This window comes from Rhinolophus ferrumequinum, chromosome 18 (assembly GCF_004115265.2).
Source record: "Rhinolophus ferrumequinum isolate MPI-CBG mRhiFer1 chromosome 18, mRhiFer1_v1.p, whole genome shotgun sequence".
Lineage (NCBI taxonomy): Eukaryota > Metazoa > Chordata > Mammalia > Chiroptera > Rhinolophidae > Rhinolophus > Rhinolophus ferrumequinum.
In genome coordinates, this window is record NC_046301.1 from 25,134,571 (window position 1) to 25,153,610 (window position 19,040).

Here is a 19,040-nt window from a genome sequence, read left to right on the forward strand (position 1 = left end):
AATTATGCCCAGAATGAGTAATAAATCACAGGCAAATAACTTAAGGAAGAGTTAGATGGACAACTCTTTTTAAGCATAAGTAAATAACCTGTTTGTTTAAAAACAAGAAAATGTTCTTGATTTCTAGAAATAATTCTGTTGCAAAACAAAACTCTCATATATAATTAGAAAAAAATCAGTATAAAATTTCTTTGTATGCTCAAAGTAATCTTTTGAAGGAAGTCAAAGAAAGAATAAATATTAGAACACTGAAATGATTAAATGGCTTTTTTTTTTTTTTTTTTTTTTTTTTTTACAAAACCATGAAATCTTCTTCTCCAGATGCCATGACAAAAATGGAGAGACATGCATCATCCTTGAATATTTAAGTGTTCCATGTCTAAATGTCTTTCCCTAGGATTCCAGGCTTGTCCAAAAACCTTCATGTTTCATACAATTTCTAATGTGGTTTTATACACTTGTTCTCAATTTAAGAGTCAGGAAAAGATATAATTGATGAAATCAGCATAGGAAACCTTAGAATTATTTACGTACGAAACTAGATATCAAACACAACATCCTGTAATGTTTTTCGGTAAAGAGAAATGAGTTATCTTAAATAATTTTACAGATGAGGCCTATTGAAAATAAAATAAAGAAAATATTTCTATAGCAGAAGGCCTTCCTAATCACTAAGAAAACCATACCAGGTGCCCATTGGAATCCTAAACTCTTATTCCAAAGACTGGCCATGTTGCCTACCATGGATGACTTCTTGACCATCATCATTGGGATGTCCACTGCTTTCCTGGAATGGATAATAATCTTTACAGATTCTCAGATTCACTGGAGAGAAGGATATAGCATTATATGTGAGACTACACACCACCACTATATTTCTGAAATAGCCGTACAAGACAGTTATTTCAACTGTTGCCAAACTGCTCTATCTAATGACAGTCAAAGCTAAACAAGAGTATGTACAAATGGGAGAAAGACTTCTGATACACATCCTTCACTTTTATAGTAGAAACATTTATGTAAAAAAAATCCATTTAAAAATATATTGCTAAATTACTCTATAAAAATTATTAGCTAATAACATAATTTTATCTATGCAAACTCTTAAAATGGACATCGAGTGGATAAATTATTTCTCACCAAAGGTTACTATATCTAGAAGAAAATAAAATGAGAAAAACCTACAAATTAATCTTCATACTTTAATGTCTGTACCCGTACTATGTTACAAGACAGAGCATTAAAAAAAAAATCATCATTCTATTTGTAAAGAGGGCCTAGGAAATGTGTCTTAGGTGACAGCCAACCATGTTCTTACTGTTTTTATCAATCCTTTACCTCTGTCAAGAACAAACATTTCTAGTTCATTTAATCAGAACTTATTTTCTTATTTGGTACAGAGTTATGACAAATTTCATTCTTAATTTCTCATTCAATATCCAAAAGATACCACATTAAAATTCAAATTATGGCTAAGCTCTACAAGTGTGGCCAATGGGGAAAGTGGAGAAATGCATCTCTAAAGATATCTTATCTACAGAAAATTGCTTCACTTTAAAATTTAGGTTTATTTTTCCAATTTTACCCTCTGTTACTTTCTGTACTACACTCATTCTTTATTCAGTCTTTACTAATTCATTTTAGATATAGCAGTTTAATCAGAAGTAATGTGACTGAATGTACTATACCTGTGGTTTATTTTCATATAAACATGTTGAGAATCAGTTGAGTTCACTGTGTCCTTTGGAAATCTAATTATACAGAAAACCATGTATGACAGAATATGTACTACATAATACACACACACACACACACACACACACACACACACACACACAAAGAAGTCCTGAGAGCAAAACACAAAGGCTAAAAGAGGGGGTAACTCCTCATTAAGGGTGGAAGAAACTTGAGAAACTTCAATGAGGAGTTTCAAAAAACCCTGACTAAATTAAATCACTCACTTATAGATAAAACGCACCCAGTCTCGAGGAGCTTGCTTAAGAATGTTCTGTTCAGTCATTTATGACCAATGATGAGCAGGTGCTTGATGTCAAGGCCATTTTATATTTGAACTTCATCTTCTACTTTAAGTTCATGGCATGTATCACTTAGATGTCTTCCCAATAGTTCTCCATTTGACAACAGTGGAGTCATGGCAGGGGTCTGTGTGGTCAGTAGGGAAAGAGATGGAGAGAAACTGGGAGTCATGGCTTCTGGCAGAGAATTGAGATGGTAGAGAAGTGGGGAGTGTGGGTATTTCTGAAGCACTTGCCCTGGGGTCATGGTTGGCATTCTTGGTGGAACTGCTTTAATCCCAGGTTGTGCTACTGCTGTTATCAATGGTGGTGGAAAAACAAAAGATTTCCTCTCTTTGGGAATACCAGGCATATGTAAATGCTCGTCCTTTAGTTTTGCAATATCATTAAATACGGAGGCAAGAGGTTGGAACTTGGGTTCCCAATTGAGGAGATAATCCCAGTGATAGTTGCCTCTCACCTCATGATCAGAGGTTCTCTGTGTCGAAAGAGTTGCACATCTTGCTTCCTGATCACCTGAAACAAAGACAGACTCTTTTCTGATCTCAGCCAGGATGCCCACTTTTGCCTCTCTCTTCTTTAGTGTGTGGGGTAACACATTATTTTGAACATAGCTTGTACCACAGCCTTCTCCTCCATCTCCTTCCTCAAATGTATGGCTGGTTTCTGCTGTTTCGACAGTGACCACCACATCGGTCTCCCCAGACAAGCAGGAGAGCTGGTCTGAGTCCCTTGGGATTCCAGAGTCTGGCACCCTGGAGTCGCGGTCACTCAGAACTGAGCCAGAGTCCTTTCTGTAAGGGTGCTCATTTATCCTCTGGATCTCTTTATCTTCAGCAGTTTCTCCTTCCACAGAACAGTGGCCACTGGAGTTCGAGTGCCTGTACAGATTTACAATGTCCTTTTCCATGATACTGATTAAACTCAACCATTCTGGCATGGAGTCCACAGGCACAGAGGCCTCATTACTGCAGTCATTGGTTTTCTGGAAGGGCTTGGGCATGCTGGCATCCTTGGTCAGTCTCAAATTGATATCTAAGGATGATGACATTTTCTTTTCTTCATAATTGTTTATTGTGTCTTTTCGTTTATGTCTTAAAATCAAGACAATGAGAATGAAGACCAGTAACAGGAACACTAAAAAGGAGACCGTGAGGCTGATGGAGAAGCTGCTAGCTGACACTGCCCAGTGTTTTCCTTCTGAGGAAAAAGAAACATTCACAAAAACAGTACAAGATGTGAACTTGGAGTCCTGTTTAGGGCTATGAGCGATTATTTTCATTTCAATCGTATCTTCTTTGCTGACTTGACTTCTTATTAGGGGAAGGGCTCTTGTCAAATAAATATTTCCATTAGTTTTATTTACTGAAAAGAAAGGAGATGGCGTTTCCAGGGAGTAAAGAATAACACCATCGATACCAGCGTCTGCATCTGATGCTTCCACTCTGCCAATCAACTGTCTTATGTTATTCTTTTCTGGGAGGTTGAAAAAATACGGATCTTGAGTGAAAATGGGTTCAAACTCATCAATCCCTTCAATATCCACCCAAACCATTAAGGAGGCTGTTGAGTCACCTTTGTCTTTTGCCTGAACTGTGAGGCAGTATTTATTGTTCTTTTCATAGTCAAAGACTTGCTTAGCATGAATATCCCCTGTCAGAGGGTCAATGAGGAAGGGGACATGATTATGAGTCACCCCATGCGTGACAGAACAAGGGGATATGATAGAATAGGTCAGTTCTCCATAAGGACCTGCATCAAAATCCAAAGCATTTATAGAACATATGGTGGAGAAAACAGCCAGATTTTCAGGAATAACACAGTTCAAGCTTGAGAACATAAACTGAGGTGCGTGGTCATTATCATCTAGGACATTGACAAACACAACTGCAAAAGCAAAATGTTTCTTTTCTTCATCTGAAGCCTGGATAGTTAAAGTGAATTTTATTGTTTCTTCATAATCCAGAGGTTTAATCAAATAAAGCACTCCAGTTTTCTCTTCTAAGTGAAAATGCCCCTTCTCGTTTCCAGAGATGATGTGGTAGATGATTTCTGCATGTGAACCCACGTCACGGTCACTGGCTGAGACCACAGTGATGTGGCTCCCAAGGGGGGTACTTTCCTTGACATGGGCATGATATTTCAGACTGTTGAATGTCGGTGGATTATCATTGACATCAAGCACTTCTATGGATACAATGGCTGTGGAACTCAATGGAGGGCAGCCGTGGTCAGATGCCAGAATGACAAGCTTATGACTGGCAAAAGCTTCTCTGTCCAGACTGCGAAGCAACACCAGATAACCAACTTGTTTATAATGATATTCCGAATGAATGAAACTAGTTTCCACATGGAACCTGTTCTGTGAATTACCACTGATGATGGAATATTCAACATGTGTGTTTTCACGGGTCCAGTCACGGTCAATGGTTGAAAAGGTGACAAGCGTGCCTCCAATTCTAGCATCTTCACTCAAGCTAAGGTTATAATATTCTACTACAAATTCAGGGGCGTAATTATTTATATCTTGTATTTCTATCTCCACTAAGGTAAGAGCCCTCAGGTCAGGAATTCCACCATCACTGGCTTCAACAAGAAACTGAACTGTTGATTTTTTATCCAGAAGAAACACAGGATTGATAGTAAATACTGTGCCTGAAAAACAAGACATAGTATTTCAATTAAATGTCATGAAATTAAAATTTCATGATCCATTTGGTCAGTAAATATTTATGAAATATTTACTAATGTGTTTAGTTATTTGTTAGATTTGTTACTTAAGTTACAACCAAGAGTAACTCCAAATAGAAAATTAAAATAATTATATTTATGCTTTTGTAACATTTAAGATCCAGAAATAATATTCATGGCATTCACTCTTTAAGTATGTATGCTCCTTGAGGATGACTCTGCCACAAATTTTTCTTAATCTTATTTTGGTATAGTAAATCGTTCCATTTTAAAAGAAAATGTATTCTTATTTGAAAAATGTATACCCCACTCTGCTACCCATAGATACATGTATAACGACATTCTAGCACACAGGTATTTATTCAGGAAATACTGGTTGACAACACTCTAGTCAAATAAAAGCAGTAAGTCTGATAATGCAAAGTTACAACTGTGGCTTAATTATAGAAATGTATTTCCTAAACCTCTTGTTTCATTCAGCACATGGATTTTCCCCTTATTGATGAAATATATTTAATATATTGTTTAAAATATAGAAATATGTCATTTTTCCAAGCATGCATATAATGACATGTTTCTAAGATAAATGTGTTTTAAGTATGGTCGATAAAAAAGAATACAGAATGTTATCATATAAATGTCACATTTCGGTTGGGGTCCCACCATGAACTAAATTGATCTGATAACGTTTTATTTTTTTAAAATGTTCTCATCAATATCTCACTGTAAAGTTTGTTGATAACTCATATCAAGCAAAAGAGCTGCTAGGAATGAGAGCTCAGAGGGACCACCTCCCACTTCCCACACTGTGACCTGCTTTGGCCAGGGCAGCAGGTCCCATCATCTGACGCCACACACGCACACTCATGTATGTGTATGTACACACATACACACACACATGTATGTATGTGTATGTACATATCTAATAAAGGTAAAATAAAATGGAAAAAAAGAAAGAAAGAAAGAAAGAAGAAAAGGAAGGGAGAGAGAAAGAAAGCGAGTATGAGGTGAGAGAGACAGAGAGCAAAGCAAAGGAAAGCCAAATTCCTGACATGTTTACATCCATACTACAGCCATTTATCCACACATGTGGCCACATGACCTACTTCTCCCCATTACAACACACCATGGGCCTCATGTTGGTATTTCATGACTTAATTTTTCTTTTAGATAATCCTCAGGTTAATTTTTTTTTCAATTGAGGTATCATTGATATATAACATTAGATTAGTTTCAGGTGTACATCGTAATGATTCGATATATGTATATATTGCCATAAATCTAGTTAACATCCACCATCCTGAGGGTCATTTTTAAATCAGCCCTCACTTGTGAAATGATGCCATGGTAGGTGGAGATGGGGAACACAGTGTACTGTGTCCCAGGCTGTTCTTTTCTAGAGTGTGCTCTGTTAGGGTCAGTGATTTGCTAATTATTCATTTTTACCAAATTTAGCTTTAATGTCTACTCACTGTTAAACGCTCTCTATACAATGCTTAACTGTTCTAATCTAAAATCACTTGCCTGAACACATTTCACAGCCATGAATATCTTGTTCTGATAAAAATACAGAGCCTTGGAAGGCATCAAATAAACCAGAGCCACAATGTTTTTACTTAGTCGAGATGCTCAAATAATTTTCTCATTTTGATTTTATTTTTTGGGGGTGGAGGTCCTTATTGAATGTATGATGCTCTTACTGAACTGTTTGTACTTGTGCTTTGATAAAAAGCTTCCAAATTCTAGTAACGTGAAGTTCTCAGTACTAAATTAGTCCATTCGACTTCATCTGATTCTTGCCGAGGTCTGGGGTAACTACATGAATGGTGCTTGGCTGGACTGATGGACTGGGTGTTTACTATATAGGGATCTCTGCACTTCTGCGCCTCTGCCAGCACTTAATCAATTCCTTTTGCTTTCCAGCCACTGAGATGTTGGAGAAGAAAAATAACACTGGGATTTGCTACCATAGCATTTGATGTGAAGAGAAATAAGAAGGTGGTGTCTATAATTTAACCAGGGGTTGGGGGTGGAGAGTTATTTTAAGAGCATTTGGAAAGGATTACTTCAGGTTTCCACCCTGTAACTCAAACCTATGAACACTAAAGCCACTATAAATAACTCACCATTCATAGGATCAATTGAGAATTCCTTAGAAGATGAAAGGATTCTGTAAGAAATGTCCTCGTTGCTTTCTAAGTCCGTGGCTGCCACGGTCAGCACGGAGTACCCCACAGGCACCGATTCAGGAACGGTGACCTGGGGGAAAAAGAGAGAGAAATGGACATTGTACTTAAAGACTATAAATATTTTCATGAACAGCCAGAACATGAGATCATTTTATTTATTTTGCTTAAGGAAAATACACAGAGAACCTGACTTTATTAGACATATTCATTTATAGAGCTGACATATTATAAGAAGATTGTGTAGTGGTCTCAGTATTCAGAAAAAAATATATATTTTTTAAAAAATTTAATTGTTTTGATTTTTATTACGAAAAATTTCCTTCCAAATTATTTCTGTGTGGTAGAGGATAGTTATATTATTACATTATGTACGTTGTGCAATGTAGCAAGCCTTCACAGAAAATCATTACTTAGGTTAGTTTCCATCCTGTGTTTGCACGGTAACCCTACATTTGCTATAGCCAAGAGTCCTGAAGCCTGTTTCCAAGTACTTAGTTGAATGCTATTATTGTCCTTACATCTACAAACATACGCTATGCTCTAAAAACTAAAATTTCCTCTTTACAGTTTTGTTCATGATTTGTTTCTGCAAAATGTTAGTCAACATATTCCAAAAATATGCCTAGGAAAGAAAAAGTTTTCGCAAATGACTCGAAACTGCAGATAATCCAAACTACCTTATTGTCTTGTCTATGGCTTTGAAAATATTAGGCAAGTTCCGATAGTTAGAACAACTGGTCCCCAATCCCTAAAAACTACACAAATGGTGACATACTTTCATATGATGACATGATACATACTTAAAAAATTGAATTTGAATGAGATATTCAATTCCATATATACTTCTAGCCTCCATGATATGAAATATAAAATCCTCAGCATCAATTTAAGCACTGAAAACAGTGAATATTGTATGCCTAAGTAGTCTGCCAACAAGCATAGGCTTACATTATTCCCTATTCTTTCCAGTTTTGCCTGTGTTTCAGCATCTCTTTAAGCGGTTTACCTGGTAAGAATCTTGAGAAAATACTGGTGGGTTATCATTGACGTCCAACACACGGATGATGAGTGCTCCCTCTGTGTGGTGCACTGAATCAGAAATGTGGATAAGCAGCTCATGTTCAGTAGCTTCTTCAAAATCCAGTGTTCTCACTAGCACCACTACTCCAGTATTCCGATCAATAGCAAACTTGGTTCCAGCGTCACTCTCTTTGGCGAAATGGAAGATGAAAGCCGAATTCAAATCCACATCATGAACTGATATCCAAGTCACAATTACACCAGGCAAAGAATCTGAAATAGTCATGACCAATGTCAGTCTCCATTAAAATTCACCCTTTGAAAGACTTTTCTTTAGTAGTTCAATCCAAGCATTTTTATTTTAAGTCCAACATGATTTGCTGTTTCTTGGCATGATTTCTCATACAAAGCTCATTATGAACAGAACAAAAACTTTGAAGAATTTATAAGCCCAATAAAAGCGAAAATTTACCACTGAGTGGGGAATTGAGGAGGTAGGGTATATTCCATTTTTACATTACATTTTTAATTGTATTCTTACAGCACAATTCCAGGACCAAGAAACATTGTAACCCACTTATTTGTCCTATATAGTGTTTGCATCAAAATCACATATTCATGGGGGATATAGGTGGCAAGAAGGTTATTATTCAAAACATTAATACGAAACATAAGATTTTGAAAAATACGCATGATTGAAATGAAAATATTTGGATGCTGAAGTTAGAAATAGATACTCAGCTCCTTGTACTTATTTTTGCAAAATTATTCTTTTGAGTGGCGCATAGACTGCTTCCTTTCTTTAAAATGTGACTCTCAGAATTATCAAGAATAGGAGGGAAAAGTATACATAATACATATAATGAAAGCAAATCTGTAATATTCCCCCCCTGCCCCAAATGACATACCAAATGCCTCACACACTGTAGCTGTTCTTTAGTTTAACTGCCATGAAAGGCACTTTGTTTTTAAGCTTATATGTATGGTACAGGTAGAAAAAAGATGCCAAGGTATTCAGAATAGTTCCCCTGTATATGAGATTCATAATTTTTATATTTCAAGCTTGAACATTATGTGCACCAACCACACCTTACCCCGTTCAGTACATTTTGATTTATGCTGTTTGTTCTTGTGATATATTTATACTGGTCATACTGCTGCATTTTGATGCTAATGTATGTGCTTTGGAATAGTATGTTCAGTAAATGCAAATTAAAATATATCGAATAGGTGGAATCCATGACATGGGCGCAACTAGGAGAGCAATAAAGCAAAGTTGTGAAATCATCTGGGAGGTAAAACTGAACAGTCTTTTACTGGTAGAATATTTTAGACTATTTAGAATATTTGTAGATATACAGAGAAATTTCTGAAATATATCCCTCTTGAGTGGTGATGGTTATTATTTGTGGACATAAAATGTTAGGAACACTTTAGGAATAAGTTTTGTATTACGAGTGAAAGGAGAGAGGCAAGTGAAGGGCCACCACTCTTTGTAACTTCAACCATAAAAAGTGGGGTTGGGTTTTACCACTCGAACCATTGACCACAGACAACTTTGGGATCATGCTGTATGGTCATTTTATAACCCAGAGACCCAAATAATTAAGATTAATAAGCATATGACATAAAATGTTGCATTTCCAGCTTTTACCAGTAATGTGGTAAAATATTTCTGCAATTGCTGAAGTTTACTTTACGCAAGAGGAAAATGGTGACTTTGTATGATGACCATCCAATTCCCTTCACTTATCACTTGTCATTAGTATACTGTGAAGACTGACCGAGTTCTCAATCTAAGAAGATTGCTTCTTCTCAGAGGACTTTAAGGACGATCCTCACAGTGAACAAAATATGCTTCTTCATAGATTTCACTTTTAAGAAATGTCTGTACACAGAAAGAACCTGGGTGGAATGGTGGGTTCAGCATGGCCTCTAGCTAATCTGAACGCAAATCCCAGCTTTCACAGTTAACTTCTTTGACAGTCGATATTTAACTTTGGATGACGCATTTTCAATTCAATAAAATGAAGATGAAAACTATCTATGATGCATGGCTGTTGAGGATTAGTACGCACAGTTAATATGGCGCCAGGCTGAAAAAAATGGAAGATGATGTTACACAACTTCGTCGAAACCTCTTTTGCAAATTGCCACACTTACTTTCTGCTACTTCCACTGCTTCATGGGGGACAAAAACGGGAGCATTGTCATTTACATCAGTCACTTGTATCTTGACCACACTTGTACCAGAAAGCCTGGGCATCCCTTTATCTGTGGCTTGCACAGTCAAGCTGGTTTGGAAAAGAATCAAGGAATGTTATCTATCATTCAAGAAAAAAAATAAGTAAAACAACATAAATATCGAATTTCCAGTCGAAAAATTTAAAATGCACTGACGAGCTACTTTAATTTCTCTGCCTGGCTTTTTCTAAATAGCATCATTTAAAATATATTACAAAAGAATGGTAGCCTGACATTTATGTATCTATTTCTGACATGTTTAGAGAAGCAAATCCAGCAAGCTACTGGGGTCATGAAGCATTTATAGCGAAACAAATGCACCATATCTGGGAGACATACGGTCAAGTTCAGTCCTTCCTGACTAAGAACAACCTAATAGATACAAACACCAATGCCTGTTCTTTGGATGAGCATGGCCTGGCCACGCATGGCCTGGATATTGCTACATATTTCCATTTTACTGTATCAATAAAAGATAGAGGCACTAAAAGATTGCTTTGTATTGATATTTTTTTAGACCCAAATTGCAAAACGATCAAAATTATAGAACTAAGAGAGGACATTGCATGACTAATACATGTACAAAAGATGCATGATTGGCCTGGACTGTAAAGCAGACGTAACGATCTATGATCTGAAAGAATTCACATACAGTGATGCAATTTTTCTCAGATGATGGTCCAATGAGATTCTCCAGCAAACAAGTTAGAAACCACATTAGTGTCTTCAACTTCTCCCTTTCAACCAATTCCCAACATCCAATTAACTATGAGTCTCACCGATTTTATCTCTTGAGTATCACTTGCTTCCGTTCTCGTCCATTTCAGCCATACCTTTCGAGCCTCAGAAAGGCTGGTGAACCATCCTGTTTCATCAGGGACGGAAGAGTTTCCTGGGACATGAGACTCTGTTTTTTGGGGTTTTTTTGTTTGTTTGTTTGTTTTTCTTTTTAAATCAGGACGGTCCTGGGCAAACCAGGACAGGTTGGTCTCTGTAGCCTCATGCCCTATCACCTTTATCTGGAATGTTGTATGTTCATTATATCCTTTCTCGTCTGATCCCTGGTTTCCTTGCTAATCTTCCTGCTGCAAGCCTCATCGGCTCCCATCCATCCCCCACACTGCAACTCAATTGTTCTATCTAAACTCCTGATTTGAAAACTTGATTCTCTTATTGAAAACCTTTCCTTAGCTCTCCAGAGGTAGTCCAAGCCTTGAGGACATGCAAGATCACCTTCTGTGAGCTGGTTTCTGCCTGGGCTCTCCATCCCTACACCCTCTTGGTCTTTCAAGTTTACATCTCCGGGAATCATTCACTGACCTCTTGTCTGATTGGGATGCCCCTTCTCTATCCCACAGCACCCTGTACATTCTTCTGTTATAGCAATCATCACCCTTTGTTTTGATGCTTTCTTTGTCTGTCTTCCCCATTAGTTCCTTGAAAGCCGATGGGTTACCTTAGTTGATTTTCTTTAATATAGGTTGCTATTTTCTAAAGATTTGTCTGGCATTATAAATCTATTATGTGCCAGAGCCAGGATTCGAGCCCAGGTCTTGGTTGCCTGGAAAGCTTGTGCTATTCTCCTTCAACATGCCTCTCTTACTGTGTATATATCACTCCCTAATGTATAATCGTTAGCTTATTTTTCACTCCCCTCTAGACACTGGGAGATCCAGGAGGGTAGGTGAGTAATAAAGTGAGTTGTTAATCAGAAGATGATCTTTACTTCAGAGGTGGTATTAGTCTTAGTCAGTGGTTGATACTACCTTTTAAGAAACTGAGTTTTGGAAGTTGACACACTTCTACTTTCTTTTCCATTGTTACCTTACCTGATAAGTGTTCTTTCTTTCCAACCTTAAATTTTAAAATGATGTAAAACAAGCATGAATTAATAGCAAGTGATTACTGTTTATCGACCGTGCGTGAAGCACACAGGCTTCCTTCAACACCATCAGAGTTGGGACATCAAGATAACAACCACTTGAGTTTCACACTTCTGGAGCCTAGGAATAATTCCATGTGGACATTTTGTTTTGTTAGTATGAACATAAGTCAGATACATATGGAAATATTTTACTAAAAATAATCAACTCATAATGTTCCCTGCCCCTGTTGCCTGCCTTTCCCCAATGTCATACTAAAGTCTCAGCCAAGACATCAAAGTTACGTCTTATTCTTCCACTATAGTCATAACCACCCTTATTTTTACAACATTACAACTTCAGGGGTTCTATGTAATGCCTATGTCAGGTTAAAAAAAAAAGTGGGACTCTTTGATATGGAGGAAAATATATGATCCAATTTCAAAATAAAAGGACAAGTAAAAGGTTTCTCAATAGCTTAAAGAATAAATGAAAAATTATAAAGGCAGATCCACTGAGATTCTACACACAACTTCTGTGAGACCTCAAGTTTCTTATGATGGCTCCTTGGCAGCCTTTGTGAAGCTATTGATTGTAGCCAGTCCAACTGGCTCCATGTTCCAGAACTGCTACCCTGATGAGTATTATCAACAGAGGCTATAAATGAGACGGGCCAGATTTAGAACAGGCCCATTTTAGTTCAGAGCATTTTTCCTCTGCTCTACCAACCGTAGGAAGCTTCTTTAACCGTGTTAAACTTTAAAGGAGGCTTTGACCAGGTAGGATCTTTGCTGATTGCCTTAACAAATACTGAAGATGTTGGTAGAAGATCTTTCAAAACTCTCACCAGTAATTTAAATGTGTTCCACCAATGAAATTTTCCTCCTGAAATTCTAAGAAAAGATAATCAGCCAACATCAGAAACACCTATGAAAAGAAGAGCTATGATTTCTGGTTATATCCACACAGTTCTAGTTCCTCTTTCTCCTGAGATTCTACTATACTGAGAACAAAAGAATTTAAAATAAGATACACGTCCATTAGGCTACAAAGAAAATGGGAGATGATGTTAGTGGGTAAAGTGGGTGAGAAATTTCAACAAATTTCTGGAAAATGCAAGCCAATTTTGGAGTGGTTACTGGTGAGTGGGTCAGAGGAAACCACAGATTAAAATGCATTTGGAGAGAGCTAAGGATGAGTGAGACACAGATTTGTCCCCATGTAACCAAGGAGAGGCTCAAGACACGGCAAATGGTGAGGTGAGATATTGATCCAAAAATAGCTTAAAGATTATTTTAAACTCAAAATACAGAACAATCAAATCCCTCTGCCCATTGCTCTTCACTCCCAGGCAAATGAATACCTGATGATCCTATTCAGAATGAGTAATATTGAGAGACTATCCTTGGAGAAATAAAAGCACCTCCCAAGAAAAAAGAACTCTCTGTACTAGTCTGACAATTAAGTTCCCGAACTTGTTGTAACAATATTGCTAAACTTTTTTTGATATCAGAGGGATTATTCATTATGGATTTGTACCAACTGGACAAATAGTTAACCAAGTTTACTATTTGGAAGTGCTGAAAAGGCTGTGTGAAAAAGTTAGACGACCTGAACTTCTCACCAACAATTCATGGCTTTTGCATCATGACAATGAACCAGCTCACAGGGTACTGTCTGTGAGGGAGTTTTTAGCCAGTAAACAAATAACTGTATTGGAACACCCTCCATACTCACCTGATCTGGGCCCCAATGACTTCTTTCTTTACCCGAAGATAAAGGAAATATTGAAAGGAAGACATTTGGATGACATTCAGGACATCAAGGGTAATATGACGACAGCTCTGAAGACCACTCCAAAAAAAGAGTTCCATAATTGCTTTGAAGGGTGGACTAGGCGCTGGTGTCTGTGCATAGCTTCCCAAGGGAGTACTTCAAAGGCGACCGTAATGATTCAGTAATGAGGTATGTAGCACTTTTTCTAGAATGAGTTCGTGAACTTAATTGTCCGACCTTATACATTGTCATTTGTATGTCATCCTGCAAAGTAGTCGACTTCTTCTCTGGTTCATCTGAAGTTAAGTGTGCTGGTCAATGAGCTCCACCAGCTCACTCAGAGATGCTAAAGACTTAGCAGTTACCTCCCTCAGAAAGCTTCCAACATGAAGAAGAGAGCACAAAATAGACAAAGAGAAGAAATGAACTCAAAAAAACACAGAGATCTTGAAAGAATAGAAGAAAATGTAAAAACAATTCTAATTAATGTCCTTGGAGAGACAGCAGAAGATAATGCATTCATAAATCAAGAACAAGATGCTATGGAAAAGTTCAAAGATCAAGGAAGAAATTTTGGAAATAAAAATATATACAACATCCAAAATGTTTTTTAACTAGAAAGCAAAAAAGAAAGTTTAGAAGGTTAAAATTAAGGCATTCTCCATGAAAAATAAAACAAAAATAAACCAAGACACAAAACAAGAAGTGGAAAGCAGGAGATAAAAAATTACTGACAAAAGATCAATCCAGGCAGTCCAACGCTTGATTGAATAGGATCCAAGGAAAAGGAACAGGACAAAATGAGCAAACAAACAAAACAAAAGAAAAAACAAACAAACAAAAAAACCCAAAAAACAGGAAAGTAAAAAGAAAGATTTCTCCTTATTAAAAGAGCACACCAAGTACTCAGTACAAGGAAAAACCCACATCACAGTATATACTCACAAAATTTCTAAACATTATGGGTAAAGAAAATAACCTGAGAACTTCCACAGAAAAGGAAAAAACCAATCATATACAAAGCATATAATTAGAATGGCACCAGACTTCTCAACAGAAACACTGGGTTTTAAAAGATAACAGAACCGTGCCTCCAAAACTCTAAAAAAATGTTCAACTTCTATATTATCCATTGCATAATCACATGAGAGGAGAATAAAGGCATTTTTAGATATGCAAGAACTCAGACAATTGACTTCCCTGGCATTTTTTCCTACAAAGCTCCGGGAAGAGAAAACTAAGAAACAGAAAGACATGGAATCCATCACATGGGCGCAACTAGGAGAGCAACAAAGCAAAGTCGTGAAATCATCAGCTTTGCTAAAGGCTTAGAGAGCACAGTAAAGATTGGTAAGACTAGATCAGTGGAGCAGAAAGCAGCAGGAAGGAGGTCTCCAAGGAACAAAGGGGACTTGATAGAATAGGAGAGGCAATTGGAGGGGAAGATGTGTGGGCATGACAGAGCTACTGGAACATTTACAAGGAATTAAGTACACTGATATAAATAATCGTTAATTTGGGGGTAAGGGGGAGAGTAAGAATGGAAATAGAAGTATGACATGGCTCTGAAGTGAACATTTATAGACTCATAGAATGTAAACACTGATTATTGAGTAAATGAAAAACAGTGTATGAATATAAAGAGAATCGATATGAGAAGGTACAAATATTAAACCCACATCTATTTTAACAGGAAGTTGAGAGATAATGTTTAAAATGATAAATGAAGACATCTTGGTGTTTATAATAATGGAGAAAACCAGTTAAAAATGTCAGCCTCTAGCAGGCTTTAGTAGTGGAACAGGTGAGGCAATGGCAGCTAACTTTCATCTAAGTCTGTTGATACTCTGATACTATTTGATTTTTCAAAAAATGTACTACTTTGATAACAATAAAAATGTTTAAATAAGAAAGTGTACTTAGGTCCAAATCATTATTTTTTATCTATCTATTAATAATACTTTCTTTCTAACTGTAAACATGCTTAAGTTGAGCCATTCCTAAAAACACGCGCTACTCTCCAGCCTGAATCCACTTAGTTACCGCCACCTGGCATTCCTTCCTTTTAACGCGACATCACTGAAAAAGAAAATTATGCATTCCAATTGCCTCTGCTTCCTATTTTATTCACTCCTCAACTCACTATCATCCATCCCTTTGGAAAATAATATCAAGAGCTTTCTAATCACCAGACAATGGTCACTTTCCAGTTGTGGACATGAACATTATAAACCTCAAAATGCTCACTCAGCCTTGTTTGAAACGGAAAGAAATTCCAGGACCCAGTGGTATTCACTGAGAAGTCTACAGAGGAAATAATTCTGTCATCTGTATTTTGAAAACTAAAAGGAAATAATCCTGCCATATGTATTTTGGAAACTCGTACTTTGGCCCTTGTTCATGAACAGAAGGATGTAAGGATGGAGAATATTTCCATTCTGGTGACTACAGAAGGAAAAATGAACAAAACACAGTGTTGGGATGCTGGCCAAATGAAGCAAAATTTTTATACAACTTTAAATCTACACATATGATGTTTCTTACTATCATAAGTTACAATTCTTCTCTTTGAAGTTTAAAGAAGCTTTCTAAGACAGTAACCCATAACCATGAAGTGGTTGTTGTTTGATCTCCCAGAATTTGTGGTGCTTATAGTACATATTGGTTATAGAAAACTGTATTTGCTCACTTAAACTGTAGAATATTTTTGTTAAAGAAAATTAATCTGTTGACTTGAGTTTTAAATTAACTTTACAGCTTTGTATTAATTAACCTACAAATATAACAGTGTGTACGTTATCTTGTTAGGAAACAATTTAGGACAAGCCTATTGCAAAGTCTTTAATATAAGGAGTACTTCTAGTAGATCCTAAACCATACACATTTTGAAACCCCTTTCTTTTATACAGTCCAACCTCTCCCCTTGGTTTCCATGAAACCACCTTTTCCAGGTTCATGTTCCTATCTTTCTATTTCCTGAATCTATTTTTGTGGTGTCTATTTCTCTGTGTGGCCCTCAAGTCATGGCAATCCCCCAAGTTCTCATTTTACATATTCTGTCCAGGTAATTCCATTTTACATATTTTCCCTAGATCAATCCCAAATCCGAATCTTGAATGAAGACCTCTTCCCTCAGCTCCAGATCAAGATTTTTTTTTAAATTTAGTTTTCAATTACAATCGACATACAATATTAGCTTCAGGTGTACAACACAGTGATTAGACATTTATATCATTTACGAGGTGATCACCACAATAAGCCTAGCACCCATCTGACACCACACAGTTATTGCAATGTTGTTGACTATTCCCTATGTTGTACATGATTTTTAATTGCCTAAGGCAGATCTTTACTTTTGCTCTTGCACGAGTCCCTCAAACTCAAAATGCCTCCCTCCAAATCCCAAACCCAATCTAGTCTTCTTCCTGCTCTTCCTATGTAGAAATTTCAGAAGTATTTTCTCTTTCCTTGTTGAATAAATTCACCTGGTCAGCATGTTCCTATGAATTCCGTATCTGAATCAACTAGTAAGTAAGTATGCCGCCTCCTTCCATCCCACTGACTCATCATCACTGATCTTCCACAGCTAGACCTTGTCTAGCTTAACGAGCCTGCCTGATGCGTGTTCTTGGTCCTGCAGTGCATCCATTACCAGAAGTCTTTTAAAATAAAGATCTGAACACGCACTCAATTGCCTACACTTTTATACAGCCTACCAGATAGGTTACAATCCCCATTATATGGCATATAAGGTCTTTCAAAACTTGCCTGCAATCTACCAGCCTCTTTTTTTTTTTTCAGATTATCGTGCAAGTTTTTTCCAGTGTTATTGAGATATAATTGACATACCGCCCTTTATAAGTTTAAGGTACGCAGCATAATGACTTGACTTATGTATGTTGTTAAGTGATTACCACACTAAATTTAGTGTACATCCATCATCTCATATAGACACAAAAAAGGAAAAAAATGTTTTTATCCTTGTGATGAGAACTCTTAGAACGTACTCTCTTAACAACTTTCCAATATACCATACAGCAGTGTTAACTGTAGTTGCCATGCTGTACATTATACCCCCAGCACTCATTTCTCTTGTAACTGGAAGTGTCTACCTTTTGACCATCTTCATCCTATTCCTGCACATGCTCTGTCTCTTTCCCATACCCCGCACTCAGGTGCACTGTACCATTTGTTACTTCCAAACACACCAAATAGTGAGTGGCATAGCCATACCTTTCCTCATGCTTCCTGCCTGTAGTGTCTTTTATTCTCTTTTCCATGGGGAGTCAATAGACGGGTTCCAATCCAGCCCTGCTGCTTATGAGACATGTGAGACATGTATTTAGGAAAAGATAATTAACATCTCAGGCTTTTCCTACCTTGCATATATTACTGCTTTTTATTATTTCTCTCATAATGAGCACTCAATGGGAGTATGAGTTCAGCATTGCTCCTGGCAATAACTGCTCTTTGACCTAGAAAGTGTATGCGGGAAATTGCATTTTTAAACACTGAAATTAACTCTCATTTGCCTAGGACACTTTTGTTGGTCATTTGAAAAGTTCTTCAAAAGACTAAAAATCTTGGCCCTGAAGTGTTACAAGGCTCACATGAATATCAAGTATCATCTTAAACAGTGAAATGTCTCTCCATGTCAGTTATAAGCCAGGTGGTGGAAAACAGTGACTCAAATCCAATTATTGCATGCTTACACCTAGACAAGTGTTTTCACAAACTGAAAGCTAAAACTTACTTGTTATTATTATTTTAAGTTTTTAAAGATTTTTCTTTTCTGTTTTGTAAATATACACGTATGTGCTTTTCAGATTCATTCCCATGATACAATAGGAAGCCCTATCACGACCACTTACATGGACAAGAATCTCCGTTCTACCATTTACTAGCTGCATATTTTTGGCTAACTTTACCTCTCTGAACTTCAATTTCCTCATTCTGTAAATATTAAGTCTATTATGGGAATTTAACATGTAAAGCAGGTGCTCCATAAATTATTGTGATTATTAATATACTTCCTGCCATGGATTACAATGGCCCTCCATTTTCCAGCTCCCTGAAAACGAGAACTGTTTCATATGTGTGTATGTCATGCTCGGTAAATAGTTTTTAAAATTCAGGAATATCAGTCAAACAGAACATGAAATGTCTATTTTATAATTTGTCATATTTCCACTGAGTTTTCTTACATGTGGCTTAACATGAGG

At 36.9% G+C, this 19,040-nt stretch overlaps 1 protein-coding gene across 1 annotated transcript in view; it reads right to left on the reverse strand.

Annotated features, from left to right (window-relative positions):
• Positions 1 to 1,901: 1,901 nt before the first annotated feature.
• DCHS2 (dachsous cadherin-related 2) overlaps positions 1,902 to 19,040 on the reverse strand; it is a 201,137-nt gene continuing 183,998 nt past the window's right edge. The window contains exons 17-20 of the mRNA XM_033133525.1: positions 10,100 to 10,230; positions 7,923 to 8,209; positions 6,854 to 6,986; positions 1,902 to 4,691 (exon numbers count right to left, since the gene is read on the reverse strand). Coding sequence (XP_032989416.1) covers positions 2,062 to 4,691; positions 6,854 to 6,986; positions 7,923 to 8,209; positions 10,100 to 10,230 — 3,181 coding nt within the window. The 3' untranslated portion in view covers positions 1,902 to 2,061. The remainder of the gene's footprint in view (positions 4,692 to 6,853; positions 6,987 to 7,922; positions 8,210 to 10,099; positions 10,231 to 19,040) is intronic.